Below are 24,632 nucleotides of genomic sequence, written 5' to 3'. Positions count from 1 at the left end.
ACACAGCAAATATTATTTTCACTTTCACCCATTTGCTCCAAAGAAAAAAAATACACTATTACGTTTGAATGACTTTCCATAAGAGGAAAAAATAAAGATGCCAAATTTACTGTCACTCTCTCAGCAGCTGTAATAGATGGTAATAGATGAAACCCCCTCATAGCTGTTCATTTTTTAAAACGAATTCCAGGATAATATAACACAAAGCATAATTTGTTTAATTTACACTCAATATTAAAAAATATATATAAAATATAAAAAAAATTGAGATTTCACAGTCTATGAAAAAGGTCCATTAATGTAAAGAGGATGCATAAATTAAAACACATTAAGAAGTTGCCAACATTAGAAACCAGGCTGGTTCAATAGCCACGATGCTTTATTATGAAGAGCTAAAAAGAACTTGTGCAGTGCAGAGGACTTTAGGTCACTAGGACTAGTTAAATAGGGATAATCCCTTCTTTTAATCTCACTATAATACTCTATTTTTGCTGCATTGGGATATAAATCATGAAATGGAACATTTTAAGTTTTTGATGGATGTAAGTATGAGTAAATGTAATATTTTAACAGGCTCAATCAGTCCTGAAAATGCTCTGCATCTTGAGTATTTAAATAAAGTCATAGTACACGCAAACATGCCTCCTTTCTATGTAAATTAGGCTTAACGTAGATTGCCCTTCATTCACAAAAATTACCTGGCACAATTTAGATCATGTTATTACTGCCTATTAAAGTAGGCGGTAAAATTAATTTTATTTAAAAGAGATGCTTGTGAACATTTTCAAGCTATTATATCAGCAGTAATGAATCTAATGATGATCAAATGATGGAGAAGGCAGATATCCAGGCCTTGTCCCTAATGGCACACTTGATGTGGACTTGCGGTCTCACTACAAAATCCTTTTAAATCTTTAATAACATTCTATCACTTTCACTACATCACATAAAATGTTATGATCTGCTCAACAGCTGTAGCAGAGGACTTGCTCCACAAGGTGGGGATATTCTCACATGGAGAAAGATAGTCATTCAAGCATTGAAGACTATTAAAATGTCAACAGAATGAAAGAAAAATACTGAACAAACACACAAAAAGTAATCTGACCTCATCACAGACATGAACTGCAAACATCAGAGAGAGAAAGCCGGTGGACGGATATCTGCCATGACCCTCCAGCCACGAATCATAGACATACTTAAAGAAACTGGGGTTGTAGATTAACACCTGTGAAAACATCAGTTAACAAGAGAATCTCTGAAGAATAGAAAACAAATTAGAGAATTTAAGAATAGAGCTTTCAAAAACTATTTTATAATTTCAAACATCTGTTTACACTGTGTTAAAGACTGACCTTGTCCTTGTTGGCTTTGATGTGGGAAATAACTGGTATATATGTCCTGAGAAAGACAACACTTTCTGATTAATAACACATAAAGGCTTTTCACACCATGCTAAACACTGGGTTCATTTACCCTGGGTTAAGCAACATTTTACATTTTGACAGGGGGTTAGCACTGCTGGTAACACTTTACAACAAGGGTCCATTTGCTAACATTAGTAAACAACATCAGTTGTGTCGAATGTAGTGACACAAGGGGTCTTTCTTGAGAGCCTCACGTACCTTTGAACTTGAGAAAAGTCCAATGAGGAATTTGCAGACAGAATTTGCATGTCCCACCCACGGAAATACGAGTATAAAGGGAAGCGGGCGTGCGTCTGTCAGTCAGGTTTTTTGCACTGAGGAGCCGAGAATAAGGTACGGCCGTTTACAGTGGTAGGTCTAGTGTCGTGGCAAGGGGGACACAATGTCTTGTTCACTCTATCAGGGAATGGAGGTTGCAACAGTAACCATGACATTACTCTTATGTCACTCACTCGACTTTGTGTCGAATGTAGTGACACAAGGGGTCCCATTTAAAAACGCTATGCACTAGACCGTATTACGTGAACTGCTGACACAGGTGCAAGCAAGCTACTGCGTGCTAGAAGCAAATGTATCGGCTGAATGTAACCCTCCACAACGTCCCCAGAAAAAGGTGTCATATACAGACCTTAGGTTCAGAGGGAACAGGCGTCATGACTATCATGAGGAGCATGATGTCCGAGAACCAAACCCGTCCTCCCTGACTATGCACAACGTCTGTGCAAGTAGGCTCACTGGGGAAACGCATACTTGCGCAGCCCCAGGGGCCAGCTGTGTGCCAAAGCATATGTGCAGAGGGGAGCCTCGGTCAGAGAGTACCACAGTGGGCAATGGGAGGATTATGGGGCAGTGAACAGGTCTACCTGTACTTGGCCGAATTGACTCCAGATCAGCTGGACCGCCTGAGGGTGGAGTCTCCACTCTCCCCTGGGCGTAACCTGCCATGACAGCGCGTCCGCTGTGCTCTTGAGGTGGCCCAGGATATGAGTAACGGTGTTGTTCGTCCGGAGAAACACATGCTTGCCCCGAATCAACGGCAATAGCCTCCTCAGGGCAAGTAGTACCGCCAGCAACTCGAGGCAGTTGATGTGCCAACGCAGTCGTGGTCCAAGGGCAGGCGACTGAGTGCCCGTTGCACACGGCGCCCCAGCCCCGCTGGGAGGCATCTGTCGTAACCACGATGTGCCTGGGGACCTGGCCTAGGGGAACTCCTGCCCGTAGGAACGCTAGGTCTGACCAAGGGCTGAGAAAAAGGCAGCAAGCCTGTGTGACAAGGATGCGGTGTGTGCCGTGGCGCCATGCTTGTCTCTCGACTCGGGTCTGTAGCCAGTGCTGAAGTGGTCTCATATGTATCAAACCAAGCGGCATGACCATCGTGCTGAGGATGCCATATGCCCCAGGAGCCTCTGAAAGGATTTCAGTGGGACCAAGGTATTCTGTCTGAACACATGCAGACAGTTCAGCACTGACTGTGCGCGGTCATTGGTGAGGCGCGCCGTCATTGAGACCGAGTCCAACTCCAAGCCGAGAAAAGAGATGTTCTGAACCGGGACGAGCTTGCTCTTTTCCCAATTGACCCGAAGCCACAAGTGGCTGAGTTGCCTGAGCACCAGGTCCCTGTGAGCACACAACATGTCCCGCGAGTGAGCTAGGATTAGCCAGTCGTCGAGATAGTTGAAGATGTGGATGTCCACTTCCCTTAGTGGGGCAAGGGCTGCCTCTGCGACTTTCGAGAAGGACAGGCTGAAGGGGAGGACTTTGTACTGATATGCCTGACCCTTGAAGGCAAACTGGAGAAAGGGTCTGTGTCGGGGAAGAATTGAGACATAGAAGTACACGTCCTTCAGGTCTACCGCCACAAACCAATCCTGATGCCGGACGCTCCCTAAAATGCATTTCTGCGTGAGTATCTTGAACGGGAGTCTGTGCAGAGCCCAGTTCAGAACTCGAAGGTCAAGGATTGGCCGCAACCCACCGGCTTTTTTGGGTACGATGAAGTAGGGGCTGTAAAACCTCTTCTTCACCTCGACTGGAGGGACAGGTTCTATAACGTCCTTCCGTAGAAGGTAGGCGATCTCCGCATGCAAGGCAGCGGCGTTCTCACCTCTCACTGCGTTGGAGCGGACGCCGTTGAACCTGGACGGGCACCTGGCTAACTGAATCGCATAGCCGAGTCGGACGGTCCTGATCAACCAGCACGATGGGTTGGGGAGCACGAGCCACGCTCCCAGGCTCCATGCGAGAGGGACCAAGGGGACTACAGCGTCGGACGTACCAGCGGGCGGGGCCTTGCGACAGGGCGGAGCCAGGGGTGCTGAGTCTAGAGACATCCAAGCAATTACCTGGCACCTTGTGACCGCTCCCGGAACAGCCTGGTATGGGGGAGCAACATTTTCGTCCTCATGGAGACCATTGGCTTGGGGGCGGGCTTGTGCCACGGCTGGGCACGTGGAAGCGGGAGGTCCGGTTCCAGGGCACCATACCTGCCAATGAGAACCGGTGGCCAGCGGTCGTGATAGCGACGGCTGGGGAGACCGGAAATACAGCCCAGAGGCTGCTCTTTTTTTGAAAATGTGCTAACCGACCCGTCTCATTGCCGTAGATATGCCGCTGGGGTGGCTTGCACTCTTACGAGGGTGAGCCGCAACGTAGCTATTGTTATGTCCTCGCAGTGAGACACAAAAGGCAGCGATCGTGGCCATCAGACGGGGAGAGACATTGACCGCAACCAGGAAATAATCACAAACGAAAAGGCATCTTGAAAATGATGCTTTCCGTTTGCGCCACTCTTTTAGAGAAAATACAACTCTTTTGTGTTTTTTTATATATAATATATATATATATATATATATATATATATATGTATATATACACAGGTATATATGAATATATTTATATAAACAAAGTTATTCACTCCGTGATTTTCTGCTGCTGAAGCGCCCAGGGATATTGCTCAGCACAACCGTGGTGTGTGAGGGGGAGGACCGCTGGAAAGCGTCGTAGATCCAACAGCCTAGAGAGATGAATGGAGACGGCAGGAGGAATTCAGCTCTGTGAACTTGAACTTGACTGCTCGGCTCCGAAGAAGATATCTGATGTGCACTTGCAGTGTCACTCCTTTTATACCTGTATGTCCAGGGGAGTGGCATGCAAATTCCACACGGCAATTTTGATTGGCCTTTTCTCAAGATCAGAGATGTCTGGGCTCCCAAGGAGCGACCCCTAGTGTCAACTCATTGACACAATGTCGAGTGAGTGACAGATGTGGAACAATTGACTGACGAGTTTCTCGAGAAAGCTGTTTCTTTTTTGCCATTTTGACCTAATATTGACCTTAAGACATGCCAGTCTATTGCATACTGTGGCAACTCAAAAACAAACACAAAGACAATGTAAAGCTTAATTTAATGAACCAAATAGCAAACAGCCTTTCAGCTGTGTTTGATATAATGGCAAGTGATTTTCTAGTACCAAATGATCAATTTAGCACGATTACTCAAGAATAAGGTGTTGGAGTGATGGCTGCTGTCTAGATTTGATAAAAAATTACTTTCCTTCCAAAACAGCAAAATCTGTACATTTTTCCAAACTTTTGGCCACCAGTGTATTCTAGTAGACCCCCAAATTAAAATTATGAACCAGTAAATGAGAATAATATGGGCTCTTTAAAGACAAGGAGGGATGATTATATTTTTTGTAGTAATAAAAATTATGCCACAAATGCTGTCGATTGAGCTCAACTTGTATTGAACCAGGGATATTCTTTTAAGAACGAAAAGTCCTTAAATGTTTAACACAACAATACTTCACTGGACTGATCGGTCTGAAAGATCCAGCAGTATAGATGTAAATTGATAGAGAGCTGCTTCAACACTGAAAGTGGTAATATTGTTACTGTAGTTTGCTATTAACACAAAAATTAAGATGTCAAGGAAGGTCCCCAGACATTGTTGTGTTTCTGGTTATGGACAAACTACATCTCATCATAGCCTTCTGAAGGATCCCAACAGTAGGAATGAGTGGCTTAAATGTTCCTGAATGTCAATGTGGAATTATTCTATGTTCATTTGGCACATTTTCCTATGGATTCTTTTGAGAACCAATATTCAGGCTTTGGAAAGAAAGAGTACCAGTACCAACTCTGTTTTGTCTGACTGTGTTTGTTTGATATGTAAGGAATTGTATTGTGTGGCAGGGCGGAGGGCGGGGCCGGGTCGTGATCCTACACACCCGGTCCTGTATTAGGCTGGTTATGCCTCCGTGAGGGTTAAAGGTCGACTGCAGGGGATCGTGCGGGAGAGAGAGATCGTTTACGGACATGTCCGTCATATGTGTGTTTATGTTGTCTTTTAAGTTTATCATTAAACCATCATTTATATCGTCAAGCCGGTTCTCGCCTCCTCCTTTCCGTTACATATAGTAAGCCATTTTTAAATCACATAATAAACCATGAACAGGACTCCAAAGCAGAGTAGATAGTGCTTATAACAGTTACTTACCAAAAGAAATACATAATTGCTCACAAAACATTGATTTGAAGAAGAAGAACGTCTAGGTTACTGCTGTAACCTCCATTCTCTGATGAAGGCACTAAGCGACACAAGGGGTCTCCCTTGGGAGCCTCACACATCTCTGAACTTGAGAAAAGGCCAATGAAAAATTGGCAGACAGAATTTGAATGTCCCTCCCCCGGACATACGGGTATAAAGGGAGGGAAATATGCATCTGTCCATTCAGGTTTTGCACTGAGGAGCCGAGAATGAGGTTCGGTCATAACAGTGGCTCGGTTCAGCGTCGTGGCCGGGAGGACACAACGTCTCGTTCCCTCAATCAGGGAATGGAGGTTACAACAGAAGCGACACTAGGGGTCCATATTCAATCATCATGCCATGCGCTAACTGCACGTACCCTTACCCAACGGCCCATAAAATCATCATAAACGTTTTAGGTTCCCAGCACCCCGAAGGGGGGGAACAAAGCGACGTGCCAAGCATGGGAGCAGGCCATGCCAGCTGCACCTTTTCTCTCTCTATGTTTCTCGCATACAGTCAAAGTGGCTGGGGCCATCTTAATGGTATAACACACATCAGGGAAGGTGTTCTTTTACAACTCCTATTATTTCAGGGGGAAAAGAAGACCTCCACCTGCCCAGGCTGGGGGGAGGTAAAGAGTGGCAGAATACATCACATGGGTTTCCAGGCCACATGTGGAAATGGCACGGTGGTAGATCCTACCTGCTGCGAGGGAGTTGCTGCTACAAACACGGCAACCAGGGGGCAGTGGGGACTGCCCAAGGGAGACGCGGGTCTGCCCGTAGGGGGACCGTACCATGGAAAATACACACAGGGGGATTACTCCACACAGGGGCCCGTCCTGTGGCGCACATATTCCAGTACAGAGTAGTTTCAGTACCTGTAGTGGGTCTGGTTGGGGAATTCCTGCACTGAATTCGCAGACCAGAGGGCTAGGGAGGAATCATCAGGAACCGAGTTAGTGGGATCTCCTGGGATAAGAGCGCACATGATCGCCTCAGTGGAGGGGAAAGGCACTAGGTGCAAGTGGTACACCAGGTCAGATGTTCCGCGTTATTGAGTTCTACCGGTTCGGACCTGAGAAAACATGGGACAAGACCGCCTCAACCCTGAGATTGTAAAATCTCATAAAGGTATTGGGTGTTGCCCAGCCTGCTGCTCTGCATATGTCTGCTAGGGAGGTGCCATAGGCCAGTGCCCACAAGGATGCCACACTTCTCATCGAGTGTGCTCGAACATGCAAGGGGGCGGGCACGACCTGGGTGGGTCAACAACCCAGTGGGAAAGCCTCTGTTTGGAGACAGCATTCCCTTTCTGTGGCACTTGTTTGGCACTTTGTCTGCTTTGGCTGTCCACCAAAGCAGACAAAGAGCTGCTCAGAACATCTAAAGCTCTGTGTGCGGTCCACATAATACGCAAAGCATGCACAGCAATGAAAACGTTGGGTCTGCCTCCTCCCGGGGCAGCTTCGCTTGCAGGTTCAATACTTGGTCCCTGAAGGGGGTCGTAGGAACCTTGGCCACGTAGCCCGGTCATGGTCATAGGATGACATGGGTGTCTGCCGGACCAAACTCCAGGCAGGTGCCGCTGACAGGGAACGCTTGCAGGTCCCCAACCCTCTTGATGGAAGCGAGCCCGATCTGTAGGGCCGTCTTCAAGGAGATGGTCTTGAGCTCAACAGAGTCAAGCGGCTCGAAGGGGGGTCTCTGAAGGCCCAAGAGGACCACTGAGAGATCCCAGGAGGGGAACAGGCTTGGCCGGGGAGGATTCAGCCTCCGGACGTCTCTAAGGGACATGATAATCAAGTCGTGCTTGCTTAAGGACTTGCCATCCACTGCTACATATACCTTCAAGGTGGATGGGGACAGCCTCCCCTCCAACCTCTCTTGCAGGGATGAAAGCACTGACCAAACTGCGCATCACTGCGTGTCTTCAGACAGGGAAGAACACCAATTTGCTAACAAGTGCCACTTTAGGTCATAAAGGTTCCAGAGGTTCCAGAGGTCTGGGCATGGATGCCAGAGGGTGCACCATACCTGAAAAAGCAGGTTCTTCCTCAGGGGAATTTTCCAGGGAGGTGCTGTCGCGAGGAGCGTGAGGTACGAGAACCAAGTCCGAGTGGGCCAGTAAGGAGCCACTAAGGTGACTTGTTCCCCATCCTCCCTGACCTTGCACAGCACCAGTGCAAGAAGGCTCACTGGGGGAAATGGCCACCCAGGGCCAGCTGTGTGCCAACGCGTCTGTCCCGAGGGGAGCCTCCGTTAGGGAGTACCAGAGCAGGCAATGGGAGGTCTCCTGGGCAGCGAACAGGTCTATCTGTGCTTTGCCGAACCGTTACCAAATCAGCTGGACCGCCTGGGGGTGGAGCCTCCACTCTCACCTTGTAGCTGCCGTGATGAGGTTGCCCGGGATGTGAGTGGCTCGCAGCGAGATATGACAAGAGCGCACGCCGCCTTGGTGATTTATGTACGCTATCGTCGCGGTGCTGTCTGAGCAGATCAAGTCATGCTTGCCCGGAATTAGCGGAAGAAACCTCCGCAGGGCAAGGACTACAGCCAGCACCTCTAGGCAGAGTATGTGCCAATGCAGCGGGGGCCCTAACCAGGAGCCAGTGGCTGCGTGCCCATTGCACACGGTGCCCCAACCCTGTTTGGAGGCATCTTTGGTGACCAGAACGCGTCGGGACACCTGCTATAGGGGGACTCCTGTCAGCAGAAAACAGAGGTCTGTCCAGGGTTTGAACGTCTGGCGGCAGGCGGGGGTGATGAACATACGGTGCATGCCGCGGCGCCATGCCCATCTCGGGACTCGAGTCTGGAGCCAGTGCTAAAGCGGTCTCATAGCGACTACCGCGAAGGATGCCATATTCCCCAGGAGCCTCTGGAATTGTTTTTAGAGGAACCGCTGTTCCTGGACTGAACAAGGTGAGGCATTTCAGCGCTGACTGCGTGCACTCGTTGGTGAGGCACGCTGTCATTGAGACTGAGTCTAACTCCATGCCAAGAAAAGAGATGCTCTGAACCGGGGCGAGTTGGCTGAGCACCTGGTCCCTGTGGGCACACAGTAACCCTCGAGAGTGGGCTAGGATGAGCCAGTCATCGAGGTAGTTGAGTATTCGGATGCCCACTTCCCTTAGCGGGGCAAGGGCTGCCTCTGCCACCTTCGTGAAGATGCGAGGGGACAGGGACATGCCGAAGGGGAGGACCTTGCACTGATATGCCTGGCCGTCGAACCTGAACCGTAGAAAGGATTGGTGTCGAGGCAAAATAGAGACATGGAAGTATGTATCCTTCAGGTCTACCGCTGCGAACCAATCTTGATGCAAGTTAGAGTGTGTCTTTGCGCGAGCATTTTGAATGGTTTGTGCAAGGCCCGGTTGAAAACTCACAAGTCCAAGATCGGTTGTAAGCTGCTGCCTTATGATGAAGTAAGGGCTGCAGAAACCCTTCTTCATCTCGGCTGGAAGGACAGGCTTCTATTTCTTTGAGTAGAAGGGTCGCGATATCCACACGCAGGTTGTTGGCATCTTCGCCGTGCACCGAGGTAAAGCGGACATCGCCGAAAGGGGGCTAGGGCCTGGCGAACAAAAGCGTAGCCATTATACATTTAAACTTATAAATCATTGACATCACTTAACCCCCACTGGGCGGACCCCCTGATGTTGAAACAACTCAATAAGCAATAATCACTATCAGCACATATATTTTAGTATACCTTGGAATGCAAAAGGTCTCTTTTAAAAAGGAAATATTTGTTATATTTTTTATTTTCAACCCTACACATTCGCGATTATTTTTCCTCTATGCTCTTGCGACACATCACCTCCATTGAAATCAATTAACTGAGTTACACATAAGCTCTAATATGTTAGCACCCTAAAAAAATCAATGAAAAAGACTTATTTTCTGACAAAAGTTTTTGGCCTGTGTAAAACAAAACCAAAGCAGGAAGAATCAATACACTTACTGCGAGATGTTTCCTGTGGTTAACGCACTGATCATCCACTCCAGATCCAGAGTTTTAAAGGGAATGAGGATCAGACTGGTGTTGTTGTCTAAATCAACAGCGCTCTCTGGATACATTACATGATGAGTGGTCTTATAGCCAACATCCTTTTCAAAACCCTGTGTAGAAGCCTGATTCATTCTGATGTCACACACACACACACACACACACAAAATTAATCTACATTGCAACAGAATTGTACTATCTACAGTATTCTGTAGTAACACATTACAAAGCCGAAATGATTAAGACCAAGCGGAACAAAAAATAATAAACTACAGTCTCTAGAGTTGGGGTACTCGAGTTTGGACTTGTATTGTACTTCTCACAGACTCTGATAAATCTGACGAACTCAAGCCTTTGCGACTCTTTGCGAAATTATTGTATTAATTTTAACAAAAATAAAACAAAAATTGAAATAAATGAATTCATCTCTTTCTCAATTCAGCTATAGCACCACCTGATGTCATAGCCAGAATTTGTTTCACCGTGTTTAGCAGAAACACAAATGCACACACAAAAGGCACAGCGAAGTTCGAGACATCTGTTGAATATGGATGTTTCTTCAACTTTAGTTAACAACTGACAAAGAAAGAGAGAACACGAGGGCAATATATACACAAGAACTAAAAAGGTTAAAAAGACACAGCTGGGCTCAATCAAGGGGAACACAAACAGAGACAAGGAAAACACAGAACTTCAAACTAAATGTCTTCTCCTAGCAACCTCTAGTGGCCACTAGGGCAAATGTCCCAAGTGTTACAGGAGCCGCTCCTTAGATGGGGGGCTCTGACGCTCATAAGACATAAAAAACAAACAAAAAATATTTTGCGGAGGAGCCGGTGGAGGTCAATGAGGCAGGAGTAGACCAGGGGACCAGGGCAGAGCCGGTAGCCAGGGAAGTGGCTCCAGGAAGGGAGCAAGATCTGGCAGCCAAGGAGGCGGAGACTCATGGAACAGAGTGGCAGGAGGCGGAGACTGAGGGCGGAGCTGTGTAAGATTCAGAGGGTGGAGCCACTGGAGGTGGAGACTCAGGGGACGGAGCTGTGGAAGCCTCCGAGGACCGGACAGGCTCATGGAACAGGGCAGGCTCAGGTGGCCGGGAGTGCTGACAATCGCTGGGGAACGGCCTCCGTGGCCGGAACGCCAGCAGTGACTGGAGCAGGGGCCCTTCTTCTTTTCCTCCTCCCGGCCGGGAGCATAACTGTGGGAATGACCTCTATGGCCGAGGCTTCAGGCGCTGGCTCTGGGAGTGTTGCTCACTGTTCTACCCGCATCCAAAACAGTATCTACTGGCTTCTCTTTCTCACTGACCTCCACTAGCATTCGGATGCATGTCTCTAACTCATTAAACTTCTCCATCAGCCTGACTCATTCCTTACATTTATCACATGTGAATCCATCACTCCAGCAATGCTAAGCAGTCTAGCAAGCTACAAACACTCGTGCAGCGTGCCAACAAAAATTGCCAAGCTGCTAGATCCATAGTCAGATCAGACTGGAATGAGGCAAGAGAATATTTACAAAAAATAACAAAATAAGGCCTTAAAATGTGTCTACAAAATGAATAGAAAAGTCCTTCACATAGCACTTAAACAGACAAGTATATATCAAAAGAAAGCTCCCATTTCAGGAAGGATTTTGTTTGCCATAATACCACAGTTTGAATTAATAATATCGCAAAGTGAAACTTTATTACTGTAAGGCATAAAATGCAAACAAAGAAATTACATGTTTACTTGTTTGTTAGCTTGCTTGGGTGAATAATCCAATGTGTCAAAAAAAAGTACAACAAAATATGAAGTCTGGTAGAAAAAAGTATGAGAACCAAATTATCAGCAAAACAGGTTCTCATCTATAGAAGCTAAAATATTACTCAACATTGTAAAGCTGGTATTCTCTGATTTCCAGTGACACCTAGATTGGGCTTCTAGACAACTCAGAAGCCAATATATTTAACAAAACAGTGTGGAAGCTCTCAGCACTTCAAAAACATACTTGTTGTCTATGGGTGTGTGCTACAATTTGTTTAGTGCACCACCTACATTTCAGATCAGTATAATGTGATGGAAGGTGAGAGGAAAAATAATACAAAATAATTTCTTCCATCCAGTCGAATAAAATAAGACTTTTGCTTGAAAATGTAGGACACAGAACTGAAATGGCATGCTTTTAAACTGTAAACATTAAAAAACTATTGATTTTTTACACACACACACACACACACACACACACACACACACACACACACACACACACACACACACATATGTTGGTCTACCTATCATTATGAGGACTTTCCATAGACATAATGACTTTTATACTGTACAAACTATAGATTCTATCCTCTAAACCTAACACAACCCCTAAACCTAACCCTCACAGAAAACCTTCTGCATTTTTACATTTTCAATAAAACATTGTTTAGTATGATTTTTAAGCGATTTGAATTATGGGGACACTAGAAATGTCCTCATAAATCACATTTATAGCATAATACCCTTGTAATTACTAATTTGTAACTTACAAAATTGTCCTCGTAAATCACAAAAACACGCGCGCACACACACACACACACACACACACAAACACACACACACGTAGTGTTTCCATGTTTTATGGGGACTTTCCATAGACATAATGGTTTTTATACTGTACAAACTTTATATTCTATCCCCTAAACCTAACCCTACCCCTAAACATAACCCTCACAGAAAACTTTCTGCATTTTTACATTTTCAAAAAACATAATTTAGTATGATTTATAAGCTGTTTTCCTCATGGGGACCGACAAAATGTCCCCACAAGGTCAAAAACTTCGGGTTTTACTATCCTTATGGGGACATTTGGTCCCCACAAAGTGATAAATACACACTCCCACACACACACACACACACACACACACACACACACACACACACACACACACACACACACGCACACGTTGTGTTTCCATGTTTTATGGGGACTTTCCATAGATATAATGTATTTTATACTGTACAAACTATATATTATATCCCCTAACCCTAAACCTCAAAAAACGTTCTGCATTTTATATTTCAAAAAACATAATTTAGTATGATACACAAGCTGTATTCATCATGGGGAATGACAAAATGTCCCCACAAGGTCAAAAAGTCGGGTTTTACTATCCTTATGAGGACATTTGGTCCCCACAAAGTGATAAATACACACTCACACACACATACACTCACACACACACACACGCTCACAAACACACGCTCACACACACGCACTCATACACACACACACACACACGCTCACACACACACACACACACGCTCACACAGACACACACACACACACACACACACACACACACACACACACACACGCTCACACACACACACACACACGCTCACACAGACACACACACACACACACACACGCTCACACACACACACACACACACACACACACACACACACGCACACACAATAGATGCTTGGTTAAAAGTTTGAATAAAAATCATGGGACATGAATATATAATAGAGTATTGATTGTGTTGTTAAAGGTGCACTCATTCAACAGTTTTCAGTTACATATGTCATTGTAGAAATGTACTATTCACAAACAGATTCACATTCATGTGCTCCAGTTAAGTTTCTTCTATTTTAACTGTATTTGTACCACATGTTACCAGCAGAGATATTCCTGATTGAAAAACACAACTGTGAAATAATTTTTGAATTTTTGATAGGCTGTTGCTTTAGACCTAAATAACCGTATAAACTGACACAGAAATGCAGAGATTCACCTACTGAGAAAAAAAGAAAATCACAAATGATTCACAAATCAAAGACTGTTAGTTAAAAGGTAAACCTCAAAACACCTGCAGGAGCCTGAATCTATCTTTCTGTTTTGACAAAGTTATAAAAGACTGTTGCATGGAAAATTAAAGCGTTAGAGGAACCTTTACCGTATGACAAAATCACTGGAGTCGATGTATGATCCGTAATGGGACTTCAGTAGATTCCCAGAATTTCCGACTACAGAGCAGGTTCGACAGCGATTGGGACCAGAATCAACATAGTTTTCCTCACTGGGGATTAGCTGGAATAATCTGTCCAATACTACGCTCAGATTGGATGGGTTCCTCTCTGCCTGGAGCCACTACACAACACACACAAACATGTAACAAGTGTTCACAAAATAGGAATAAATATATTAAATGAATCATTATAGTCAAATCCGTGACAGGGCAATATAAAACTAGGCATTGGTGGGAGTGTACGTGCAAAATGTGTCTATTTGCACCCTTGTGTAAATAGCATCTGCCACATGGTGCAGCTATTTGCACCCAAATAGTCTTGTATTGAAATATTTGACAAACTAAACAATAGATGCTACAGCAGTGGCTTTGGGTGTAAAGACAGTGTGTGAATGTGAACTGTTGTCCCAGCAACCACAGTTCAAATCCGTGTTTGGTCCCACTCTTTTTCCCATCCGATTTCCTATTTCCACTCTTATTATTTATTTAATAATACTTACAATAATAAATAAAAATGAATACAAAGGTTGATTTCAAGCAGTGATTTGGTCACGGTAAATTTTGAAGATGGAGGGAAGAGATTGATCCCGAGGCGGGGTCTGTTGATCACACTCGTTCACGCGACTCAGCATTGCTTGTGTGTACATCACTGTATTACTAATATTGTAGTAACCAATTTCTTTGGCAGACACCATAGTTTTAATGCAATTAACGATGGTGTTGTAAATACAATAATATGGTGGTACATTTTTAAAGAAAATCCTGAGTTTCCCCACACTTAACTATCACATAACTAGGGATGTCCCAGAGCCAAGATTTTCCTAGTCGACTTGTAATCATTAGTTTACGCCATTAGTCGACTAGTTGTTGCATGTTTATGATATTAATTTAATTAATTAAATCTATATATTTTGGGGGGCATCAGAAAATGGTTTGAGTTGCAGGGCCGAGAAAGTATGTCATACGTAACATTGCTAACACTGATCCCTACTTTACAGAGAAAAATAATGAGCCTTTAAAATATAACTTTTACAAGCACATGCATGAAGCTAATGATTCTGAATGTGTCGGGAAAACCTGCAAGGAGACTGTCTGAACATTTTGATAATTTATAGAGAGAAATGCACATTAGGGTTTTGCAGACAGATGATGATTTTGAGGGTCGACAATGGTCAGAGTGATCGCCAAAAGCTGATGTCTTTGACAATGTCAAGGAGCAAAGCGGAGCTGGGGGATCGGAAGACTGGGACGAGGGACCACGGCAAAGCTGACAGGCTGAAGGACTGCAGTGGAGTCGAGGGACCGACAGGCCAAGGTGGAATCCAGGGCTTGGAGGGTCCAGGCCTGGTCGGAGGGTTGAAAGTTCCCCTTGCCTGCTCAGGAGAACTAAGGGTGGGTACAAGGGCGGGAACCATCTCCAGGTCTAATAGATCAGATGTGACATCGCATGCAATACGCTCAGGCGTGGCTGTGACATGGAATGGAGCAGGCTCAGGCGTGGCTGTGACATTGCATGGAGCAGGCTCAGGTGTGACTGTGACATGGGATGGAGCAGGCTCAGGAGTAGCTGTGACATGGCATGGAGCAGGCTCATGCTTGGCTGTGACATGGCATGGAGCAGGCTCAGGTGTTGCTGTTACATGGCACGGAGCAGGCAAAGGCGTTGCTGTGACATGGCATAGAGCAGGTTCAGGCATTGCTGTGACATGGTATGGAGCAGGCTCAAGCATTGCTGTGACATGGCATGGAGCAATCTGGGGCAAAAGATGGCGCTAGCTCAGTGACCATGATGTGGAGCTCAGGCTTGGCTGCCATGACATGGAACTCCGGCTCGGCTGCCTTGTCATGGAACTCTGGCTTGCATTCGCCTCCCCCACATTGAATGTGGAACCAATAATCAACAGGGCGAGGTTGATATATTGAGCCAGGCTGTGGGTACTCTGACTGCCTGACATCAGAAAGGAGATGGGCTCATTTAATCCAAATCGGAAACAGTCTTTGAGGGCAACCTAATTTAAGTCTACCTGGCAGGCGAGAGTGCAAAAGTCCTCTATGCAATCCTCCAGGGGACAATGCCCCTGACGTAGGTGGCGGAGCTGGATTTTTGGGTTCATAGTTCATTTAAGTATTCTGTATTGATGCACTGACAATGATGAAGTAAACGGTAGACGAATACGATTACCTGAAGATGAACCCAAGTGCAGTTTATGTAACAAAACGTGAAATCCAAAAACCCTAACTATAAACGTGAACTAGACTTGAATTGAACAAAACATAAACATGACTTGACTTGACTCGTTACATTATCAATACCTGACAATGGACAAAGGAAAACATGAGGCTTAAATAGACGAACATCGGAGAACACATGACAGAGATAACCAATAAACACTGAGAACTCTAAACAAGATAATGAGACAATAAACCAATGAAAACAAGACACATGAACATGGAGGGAAAACATGAAATCACATGACAAGGGACACATGACAAGAAACAGGAACTAAACTTTTCAAAATAAAAGACATGAAATACATGAACACATACATTAAACATTACAGACGGATACTTGCCTGATGGTAAATGGAAAGGTGGTTACACACACACACAAACACACACACACACATATATATATATATATATATATATACACACACACTTTCAACTGCTTTTATTTCCAGCAAACTTAACATAAAAAGACTCAACAACTAAGACATGTGACTAACAGAAATGGAAGTGGAGCGTAGTTCTAGCGGGAAGACCAGCAGGTGTACATCATCACATCATTAGCTGGGTAACTCCTAGACAATCGCACGTAAGCCAATGCTTTATAAGTCCGTTAACAATCTATCACATTGCTGTTTCGGTGTGCTAACACTGCAACCTCCACCTCCCAGACACCACCAGTTGAGCCCTGTCCCGCAGGGGGGTAGGCTCCTCGCCCCTGCCTCCTATCTCAGGCAGGACAAGACGGTTCCGGGTACAACTCCCTCGGACTGCCGGACGGGGCCTACGCCAAAGAGAGAGACATCACCTCCCGTTTTACATCTAACAAATAAATGGCATCTCAAACTTCACTCAAGCCTGCGTGTCTTCCCGATAGAAATGGAAAAATGTGTCTCTGAACAAAGAGGGGGTCAAAATCAAAAGTAACAGTCAGTATCTGGTGTGGCCACCAGCTGCATTAAGTACTGCAGTGCATCTCCTCCCCATGGACTGCATCAGATTTGCCAGTTCTTTCTGTGAGATGTTACCTCACCCTTTCACCATGGCACTTGCAAGTTCCCAGAAATGTATGGGGGGAATGGCCCTAGCCCTCACCCCCCGATTCAAAAGGTCCCAGATGTGCTCAATGGTACTGAGATCTGGGCTCTTCGCTAGCCATGGCAGAAAACTGACATTCCTGTCTTGCAGGAAATCATGCACAGAACAAGCAATATGGCTGGTGGCATTGTCATGCTGAAGGGTCATGTCAGTATGAGCCTGCAGGAAGGGTACCACATGAGGGAGGAGGATGTCTTCCCTGTAACACACAGCATTGAGATTGCCTGCAATGACAACAAGCTCAGTCAGATGATGCTGTAACACACTGCCCCAGACCATGATGGATTTCCTTCCTTGGAATAGAACTAGACTCCATGGCGATGACAGCTCGCTTATCTACACAGCGCGCACGTCGAGTTCAGCGACTAGCCGCGTCCTTTCAGATGAACAGCCTCACGCCTCTGAAAAAATTTCTGAGAATGCTAGGTTACATGGCCTCAGCCGCAGCAGTACTTCAGCTGGGTTTACTGTGCATGCGCCCGCTTCAGCATTGGCTAAACACCCGCGCGTCTCGCCGGGCTTGGGCCACGGGCCGCCAGCCGATCAGAGTGACTCAGACCTGTATCTCAGCTCTGCAGCCCTGGGCAGTGGCCGAATGGTATCAGCGGGGAGTGACGATGGGAGCTGTATCTCGCCGAAAAGTCATCTCGACAGACGCGTCCAACACGGGTTGGGGCGCGGTCTGCGAGGGCTCTCCGGTTTTTGGCCTATGGTCAGTTCAGGAAAAGCTCCTTCACATAAATTGTCTGGAAATGATAGCGGTCGAGTACGCGCTCGTGCGCTTCCTCCCGGTCATTCAGGGTCACCACGTCCTGGTCCGTTCGGACAACAGATCTGTGGTATCCTATCTAAACTGTCAGGGCGGTGTCAGATCCAGGAACCTCTTCCATCTGACAAAACGCATACTGAGTTGGTCCCAGTGCCACCTGCGCTCGCTGAGGGCGACGCACGTGCCAGGCCACCTGAACGACGGCCCAGACAGACTGTCCAGAGACAATATTTCCCCAGGGGAATGGTCCCTGCACGCTCAAACAGTCCAGAAGTTATGGAGCATATTCGGCAGAGCAGAGATAGACCTCTTTACGTCAGAAGAGAACTCTCACTGCCCAGTATTTTTCTCGAAAAGCGAGGACGCGCTGGCCCAGGACTGGCCCAACCGCCGCTTTACGCCTTCCCTCCCGTCTCGCTATTGCCACAGGTAATGCAGAGGATCAGGGAAACGCGTCACTCGGTGCTCCTCATAGCCCCATGCTGGGAGAATCAGACATGGTTCCCGGAGCTTATGCAGCTGTCACTGACAGCCCCATGGCCCATTCCAGTGAGAGCAGATCTCCTCTCTCAAGCTCGCGGCACGATCTGGCATCCCCACCCAGAGCGCTGGGCGCTGCACGCGTGGGTGATCAACGACTACCCGTCGCTTTGCCAGAAGGAGTAATAAACACTATCATACACGCTACAGCCCCTTCCACGAGAAGACTCTATGCGTCCAAATGGTCTGTGTTTTCAAAATGGTGCACCGACAGAGACCTGGACCTACGGACATGTGGGGTGTCGTCGCTCAAAGTGTACTTGGCGGCCGTCGCGGCGTTCGCTGAACCCCTGCACGGCCAGTCACTGGGAAAAAACGAGCTGGTCATCCGCTTCCTCAGGGGAGCCAGAAGGATGAACCCTCCACGCCCCCCATCGGTTCCTATCTGGGATCTTTCCGTAGTTCTCGAAGCTATGAAAGCCCCCCCCTTTCGAACCGCTTCAATCCGTGGATTTGAAATACCTTTGACTCAAAACCGTTTTTCTAACTGCCCTGTCATCAGTTAAACGTGTGGGAGACCTTCACGCGCTGTCTGTCAGCGCTGCGTGTATGGAGTTTGGACCAAGTGACTCCAAGGTCATTTTAAAGCCTAGACACGGCTATGTCCCCAAGGTGATCGGTACTCCTTTCAGAGCACAACTCATTTCCCTATCGGCGCTGCCAGCATCCGATAGCGAACGCGACGCCAATCTCCTTTGCCCAGTCAGAGCACTGAGATTGTATACTGCGCGCTCCGCCTCTTTCAGACGCTCTGAGCAGCTTTTCGTTTCGTTTGGAGGGCGCACCAAAGGTTTCGCCGCCTCGAAACAGACACTGTCTAGATGGATAGTGGACGCTATTGCTGCCGCGTACGCGTCAAAAGACCTGCCATGCCCGTTAGGCATTAGGGCTCACTCCACTAGAGGCATGGCCTCCTTGTGGGCATGGTCCAGCGGGATTTCCATTCACGACATATGTGTGGCAGCGGGCTGGGCTTCCCCCTCCACCATTGTCAGATTTTACAATCTGGAAGTGCCCGCCCTGCAGGCAAAACTACTAGCGGTTTAATACGCTACAGCTCCCCAGGTGAGCTGCACTGACGGGACACATCCCACACAGACCGGCACCGCCGCTCTGTCTTTCCCTTCCCACTATGTGCTTATGTATTACACACACACTGGTCCGCACTCTTGCCGGCCAAATATTATTCCCCCACTCACAAGGGCTCCCCCGGGTCCCCCACCCCGGGGCTCATGCAGTGGATGCTTGAGCGCGACGGCGTTGACAATGGGTTCCCGTAGCGTAAGCTAGCTTACGCAATACGAGAGATCCTCTCGTAAGAGAACGAATCGGTTACCTAACGTAACCTCGGTTCTCTCTAGAAGAGGGAACGAGTATTGCGTAGCCGGCCACGAGCGATTTTCGCTTCATTCAATGAAAACCAGGGTTCCAGCCTACGAACTTACACTTATATGCACTCTAGCCATGCCCATTCTGGCGGGCTTTGATACAGTGACGGCGCGGGCGCCTGTCATTGGACGCAAGTTCACTCAAGTTCGTCTATAGGCTGCAGCAGTTGCCGCAGAGCAACCTATGAGCTCGCTAGCTAGCCCGCTCAAGGTATGCAGCTGCTGCACTGCGTTGACAATGGATACAAATTTAAGGATAATTTTTTGGCTTCAATATCTCAGAAAAGATTAATCTTTCCCGTAGCGTAAGCTATCTTACGCAATACTCGTTCCCTCTTCTAGAGAGAACCGAGGTTACGTTAGGTAACTGATTCGGTTTCCTGAAAGGAGGTAACTAAATCCTGTGTAAGCTTGAGGCAGATTATATTGACTGCTGTCACCACCCTGTGTGGTCTGTGACATTAGTGCCCAATATGGAATTTTTGAGACCGATAACATTTTTTAGAGAAGGGAAATTCACCAATTACTGATATGGTGGCCGGTATAGTTCATTTTTGTGCTGGAATGAAAACAGACCTTTTCAATATGGATTGTTCACTGATTTTGCACAGATATGACTATGCAAAGGTACTCAGAAGGCTGCTTTCTTTAAGAAATATTTTTATCAAAGAATATTTGACATTATTATTATACACTGTCAACAAATTCTAGAAATGAATGCTGAGAAAATAAAGAATAAATAAAAATACAATAAATAGCTTAAAAACATCAGTACTGCATGTTCAGTATCAGTCAGTTGCTGAACATTTAAATAAATAATAAATTAAAGAATAAATTTAAATTATAGCTAAATAAAATCAGTACTGTATGTTTAGTATCAGTCAGTTGCTGAACGTTTCAATAAAGAATAAATAATATAATGTATAGCTAAATAAATATCAGTACTGTTTGTTTTGTATCAGTCAATTGCTGACCATTTAAATAAAGAATAAACTCAAATAAATTGAATTGCTAAATAAACATCAGTAGTACTAGTTTCAGTCAAATGCTGACTATTTTAATACTGCCAGTTATTTAGGGGCAGGTTGTAAAACAAGAAACATTTACACCTGCCGAGTCAAGAGATAAACAGCTGTAGTGGTGCTACACTATATTCTGCTATACAAGTTCAGGGGAAACTTTCAAATGTGGAAAACCAGACTGTTAAATATTTCATTTTGTAAATGCAATGACTGGAATTGTTCAGTTGAAGAGGGAACTAAACTAAGAATCCTGAAAAAAATTAAATGTGTTTGTTGAAAACATGTTTATACATACAACTCCGCTGACAATTTATGAAAATAGTTACGTGGTTAGCTAGTTAGCTATAAGCTCGTTGTCAGGGAGAGTATAAGATGTACGTTATTTATTTACTTTCCATCACTGAATCTCACCAACTAGGTAACAACATAGCGTGAAATCAACACTCATGAATTGTCAGTAGCAGATTGAAACTATCTGACTGGACTGACAAACTATAGCTGGCTAACATAGCAAACAGATGTGATAAATATGAGTGACATGATTGTCAGGGACAGGGTTAATGTTAAATTAGTTATATAAAAAAGGGAACATGATGGCATTGTTTATTAACTTTCCAGTATGTTTTCACAAACTAGTTAGCAACTTACCTTAAACACACCACTTAACTCCACAAGTCAGCAGAACCACCGTCAGCTCAGCTCTGTAAACAATGGTCTCTAAACAGTGCTCTCTGCTGGACAAACTACATTATGACACAAATTCTAAATCACCCCAAGCATTGTTTTCTGCATTATATGTTCCACCAATTTTTTTTTAATATCTGCACATACTGGAAAACATATACGCCAATACGATATATCTGTAAAAGGCTAATATCGGACGATAATATTGGCAGACAGAAAAATCTATACATCGGTTGGACACAATGTGACATCCTGATTATTTCCTTCCTCACTACTAATCACACTTTGAGGCATGTATTGAACACAGTGCACAACTGCTTCCTGGTGGTGAGTGGCGCTCAGTCTCATCTAGTGAGCGAGCCTTCACACTGTTTTCCCACTCCGCGGAACTCTATACTCTGTAGAACTGCAATGTAGAACAGGGACTTATTGCTCCAACATCTGAATAGCCTGGACATAAATGTCAACTAGGCGAAGAGCATGCTCTCCCCCAGCCAACAAATCTCCTTTTTGGGAGTCCGTCTCGACTCCATGAGCGAGCATGTGAGCATGTTCAGTCCATTCTCCAGTTTCTGTATCAGTTCAAAATGGGGTAAGCACTTCCACTGGAGCTGTTTCAAAAAGCTTTGGGACTTATGGGGCAAATTTTCAGGTGTAAATTCGTGACAATGGATGCTTCCAATGCAGGTTGGGGTGCAGAGTGTGAAGGGTGCCTGGCTTTCTTCACTTGTACAGGTGTGAGGTGGGTGTGGCACATCAACCACCTGGAACTGTCAGCTCTTTTCCTAGCCTTGAAGGCTTTTCAATCCGAAATAGTGAATTATCATTTTCTGATTCACTCTGACAACACAACAGTTCTGGCATACATAAACCATCAAGCCGGAATTTGTTCCCTGCCAATGATGAGACTGATGCGTCTCCTCCTCCGGTGGAGCGAGCGCAATCTCCTCTCCCTATGTCTGAATTACGGTGTGAACCTATTGTCACACCAAGGAGCGATACCAGGCTATATTTCCGCCGGTGTGCCTTATATGCAAAGTCTGATAGGACAAGGAAACAATTTTATTTGTTGTGCCGAAGTGGTCCAATCAGTCATGGTTTCCAGAAATTATAGAGATTCTGGATAGTTCTCTATGGGAAATACTGCTAAGGGGGCAACTCCTCTCAAATGCAGGACACTTGCGTGGCCCCTTAACAGAACATGCTAAACATGCCAGAACTGACTTAGTTGTAATGAAAACCATTTTACAGGCTAGAGTGCTATCTACGAGATGCCTTTACACACTGAAATGGAATGTGTTCACTTATTGGTGCTTTTCACATGGCAAAGACCCAGTGAACTGCCCCGTACCTGATATTCGTACATTTATTCAAGAGCATTTGGAGGCAGGGCTCACTCCATCAATGCTCAAAGTTTAAGTGGCAACTATATCTGCATATCACGCACCTGAAGCCTCTATAGGCAAACATGATTCATTCAAAAAATTCCTTAGGGGAGCGAGGCGGCTAAATCCCCCTCGCCAGGCTATAGTCCCAATTTGGGACCTAACTCTGGTCCTATAAGTGCTTGTGGGGCCCCCCTTCGAGCCTCTGGACTCTGTTGTTCTCATTTGTTATGCCCTGTGTGAAAGCTTTATACATACGTTGAGTGCACCCACCAATTCAGACTGTCTGACCAGCTCTTTGTGTGCTTTGCAGGACACACGAAAGGAATGTACACCTCCAAGCAGAGACTTTCTCACTGGATCATTGATGTGATCACCCTGGCTTATGAGTCACTGGGGGAAAATTGCCCAATTGGTGTTAAAGCAAACTCAACTAGAGGCATCTTCATCAGCATGGACGAACAGTGTGTCCTTACAAGACATATGTTTTGCAGCAGGATGGTCTTCTCAAAACACATTCGCAAGGTTTTACAACCTAGAAGTAACGTCTCTCTCATCACAAGTCCTCTCTCTCTAGAGCGCTATTTGTTGGCGAAACATATACTTAAGTCCCTCCTTTAAGTATGGGTTCCCCATCATTTTACACAACCGCCTGCATTAAGGCTGTCATAATTTCCCAAAAGTCACAAGCATTTCATTATAAATAAAACTTCCTTCACAACTGGGTTCGTAAAGGGGTTTATTTATACTACATGACTATAGTTTATATATTCAGTTTGAGTGTTCCCCTCCAGGCTCACCATGAGCGTCATTCACTTGCGGCATACTCATGTTGGCTGCATACTGCGGGACTGCGGCAACATGTTTTCTTCTCTGGGAGGGTTATGTCTTGTAGTGTGGCGTGATGGAATCGGTTCGCCATAGAGACAGATTAGTGATGCAATGTCAAGTGAACTGAATCATAAGGGAATATCTCGGTCACATATGTAACTTTGGTTCCCTGAGTTGAAGGTTATGAGGCATGCGTAATCTGTCCGCACTACAGAGTTTTTTGAAGTGTGAACAATGCACTCTTTGTTCCTCAACCAGAAAAATCTGAGGAATGGTGTTTGCGTGCCCGCTTTTATACTGGACAGCTTCGCGCCTAAAAGGGGCTTAAACACCATAAACAATCTTTGCATTGACATTATTATAGAAGGGTTTCAACAAGGTCATGTAGAAGCACACTCCCATAGCATCAGCACAGTGACACAATGTCTCGTTCCCTCAGGGAGTCGAGGTTACATATGTAACCGAGATGTTATCATAGCTGTTTTCTACGGTGAAAGTCTGCCCCCTTGTGGCTGCATGTTTAATAGAATTGAATGTGATTTTCAACACACAAGTACAGTAAAGAGTTGAGTTGCCTGCACAGATAATATCGAGTGCTTGACTGAGTCATGTTTGATCACATACACAACAAAATTGGTGACGAGGATCGGTTCGGCACCTACTGAAGTGGTAACCAGCTCTGGTTGGCAGAGAAAAACTGAGGGTAGGAAAAA

The 24,632-nt window shown here is 45.7% G+C and overlaps 1 protein-coding gene across 2 annotated transcripts in view; it reads right to left on the bottom strand.

Moving 5' to 3' along the window:
• The window catches only part of LOC127650242 (CMP-N-acetylneuraminate-beta-galactosamide-alpha-2,3-sialyltransferase 1-like), a 104,773-nt gene that overhangs the window by 3,013 nt on the left and 77,128 nt on the right, over nt 1-24,632 (bottom strand). For both annotated transcript variants that reach the window (XM_052135555.1, XM_052135554.1), the window contains 4 exons: nt 13,905-14,098; nt 9,926-10,105; nt 1,356-1,401; nt 1,109-1,228 (listed from right to left, as the gene is read on the bottom strand). In XM_052135555.1, coding sequence (XP_051991515.1) covers nt 1,109-1,228; nt 1,356-1,401; nt 9,926-10,105; nt 13,905-14,098 — 540 coding nt within the window. The remainder of the gene's footprint in view (nt 1-1,108; nt 1,229-1,355; nt 1,402-9,925; nt 10,106-13,904; nt 14,099-24,632) is intronic.

This window comes from Xyrauchen texanus, chromosome 10 (assembly GCF_025860055.1).
Source record: "Xyrauchen texanus isolate HMW12.3.18 chromosome 10, RBS_HiC_50CHRs, whole genome shotgun sequence".
In the NCBI taxonomy this organism is placed as follows: Eukaryota; Metazoa; Chordata; class Actinopteri; order Cypriniformes; family Catostomidae; genus Xyrauchen; species Xyrauchen texanus.
The sequence above is the reverse complement of the archived record's forward strand: the minus strand, read 5'-3'. Positions and strand labels throughout refer to the sequence as shown.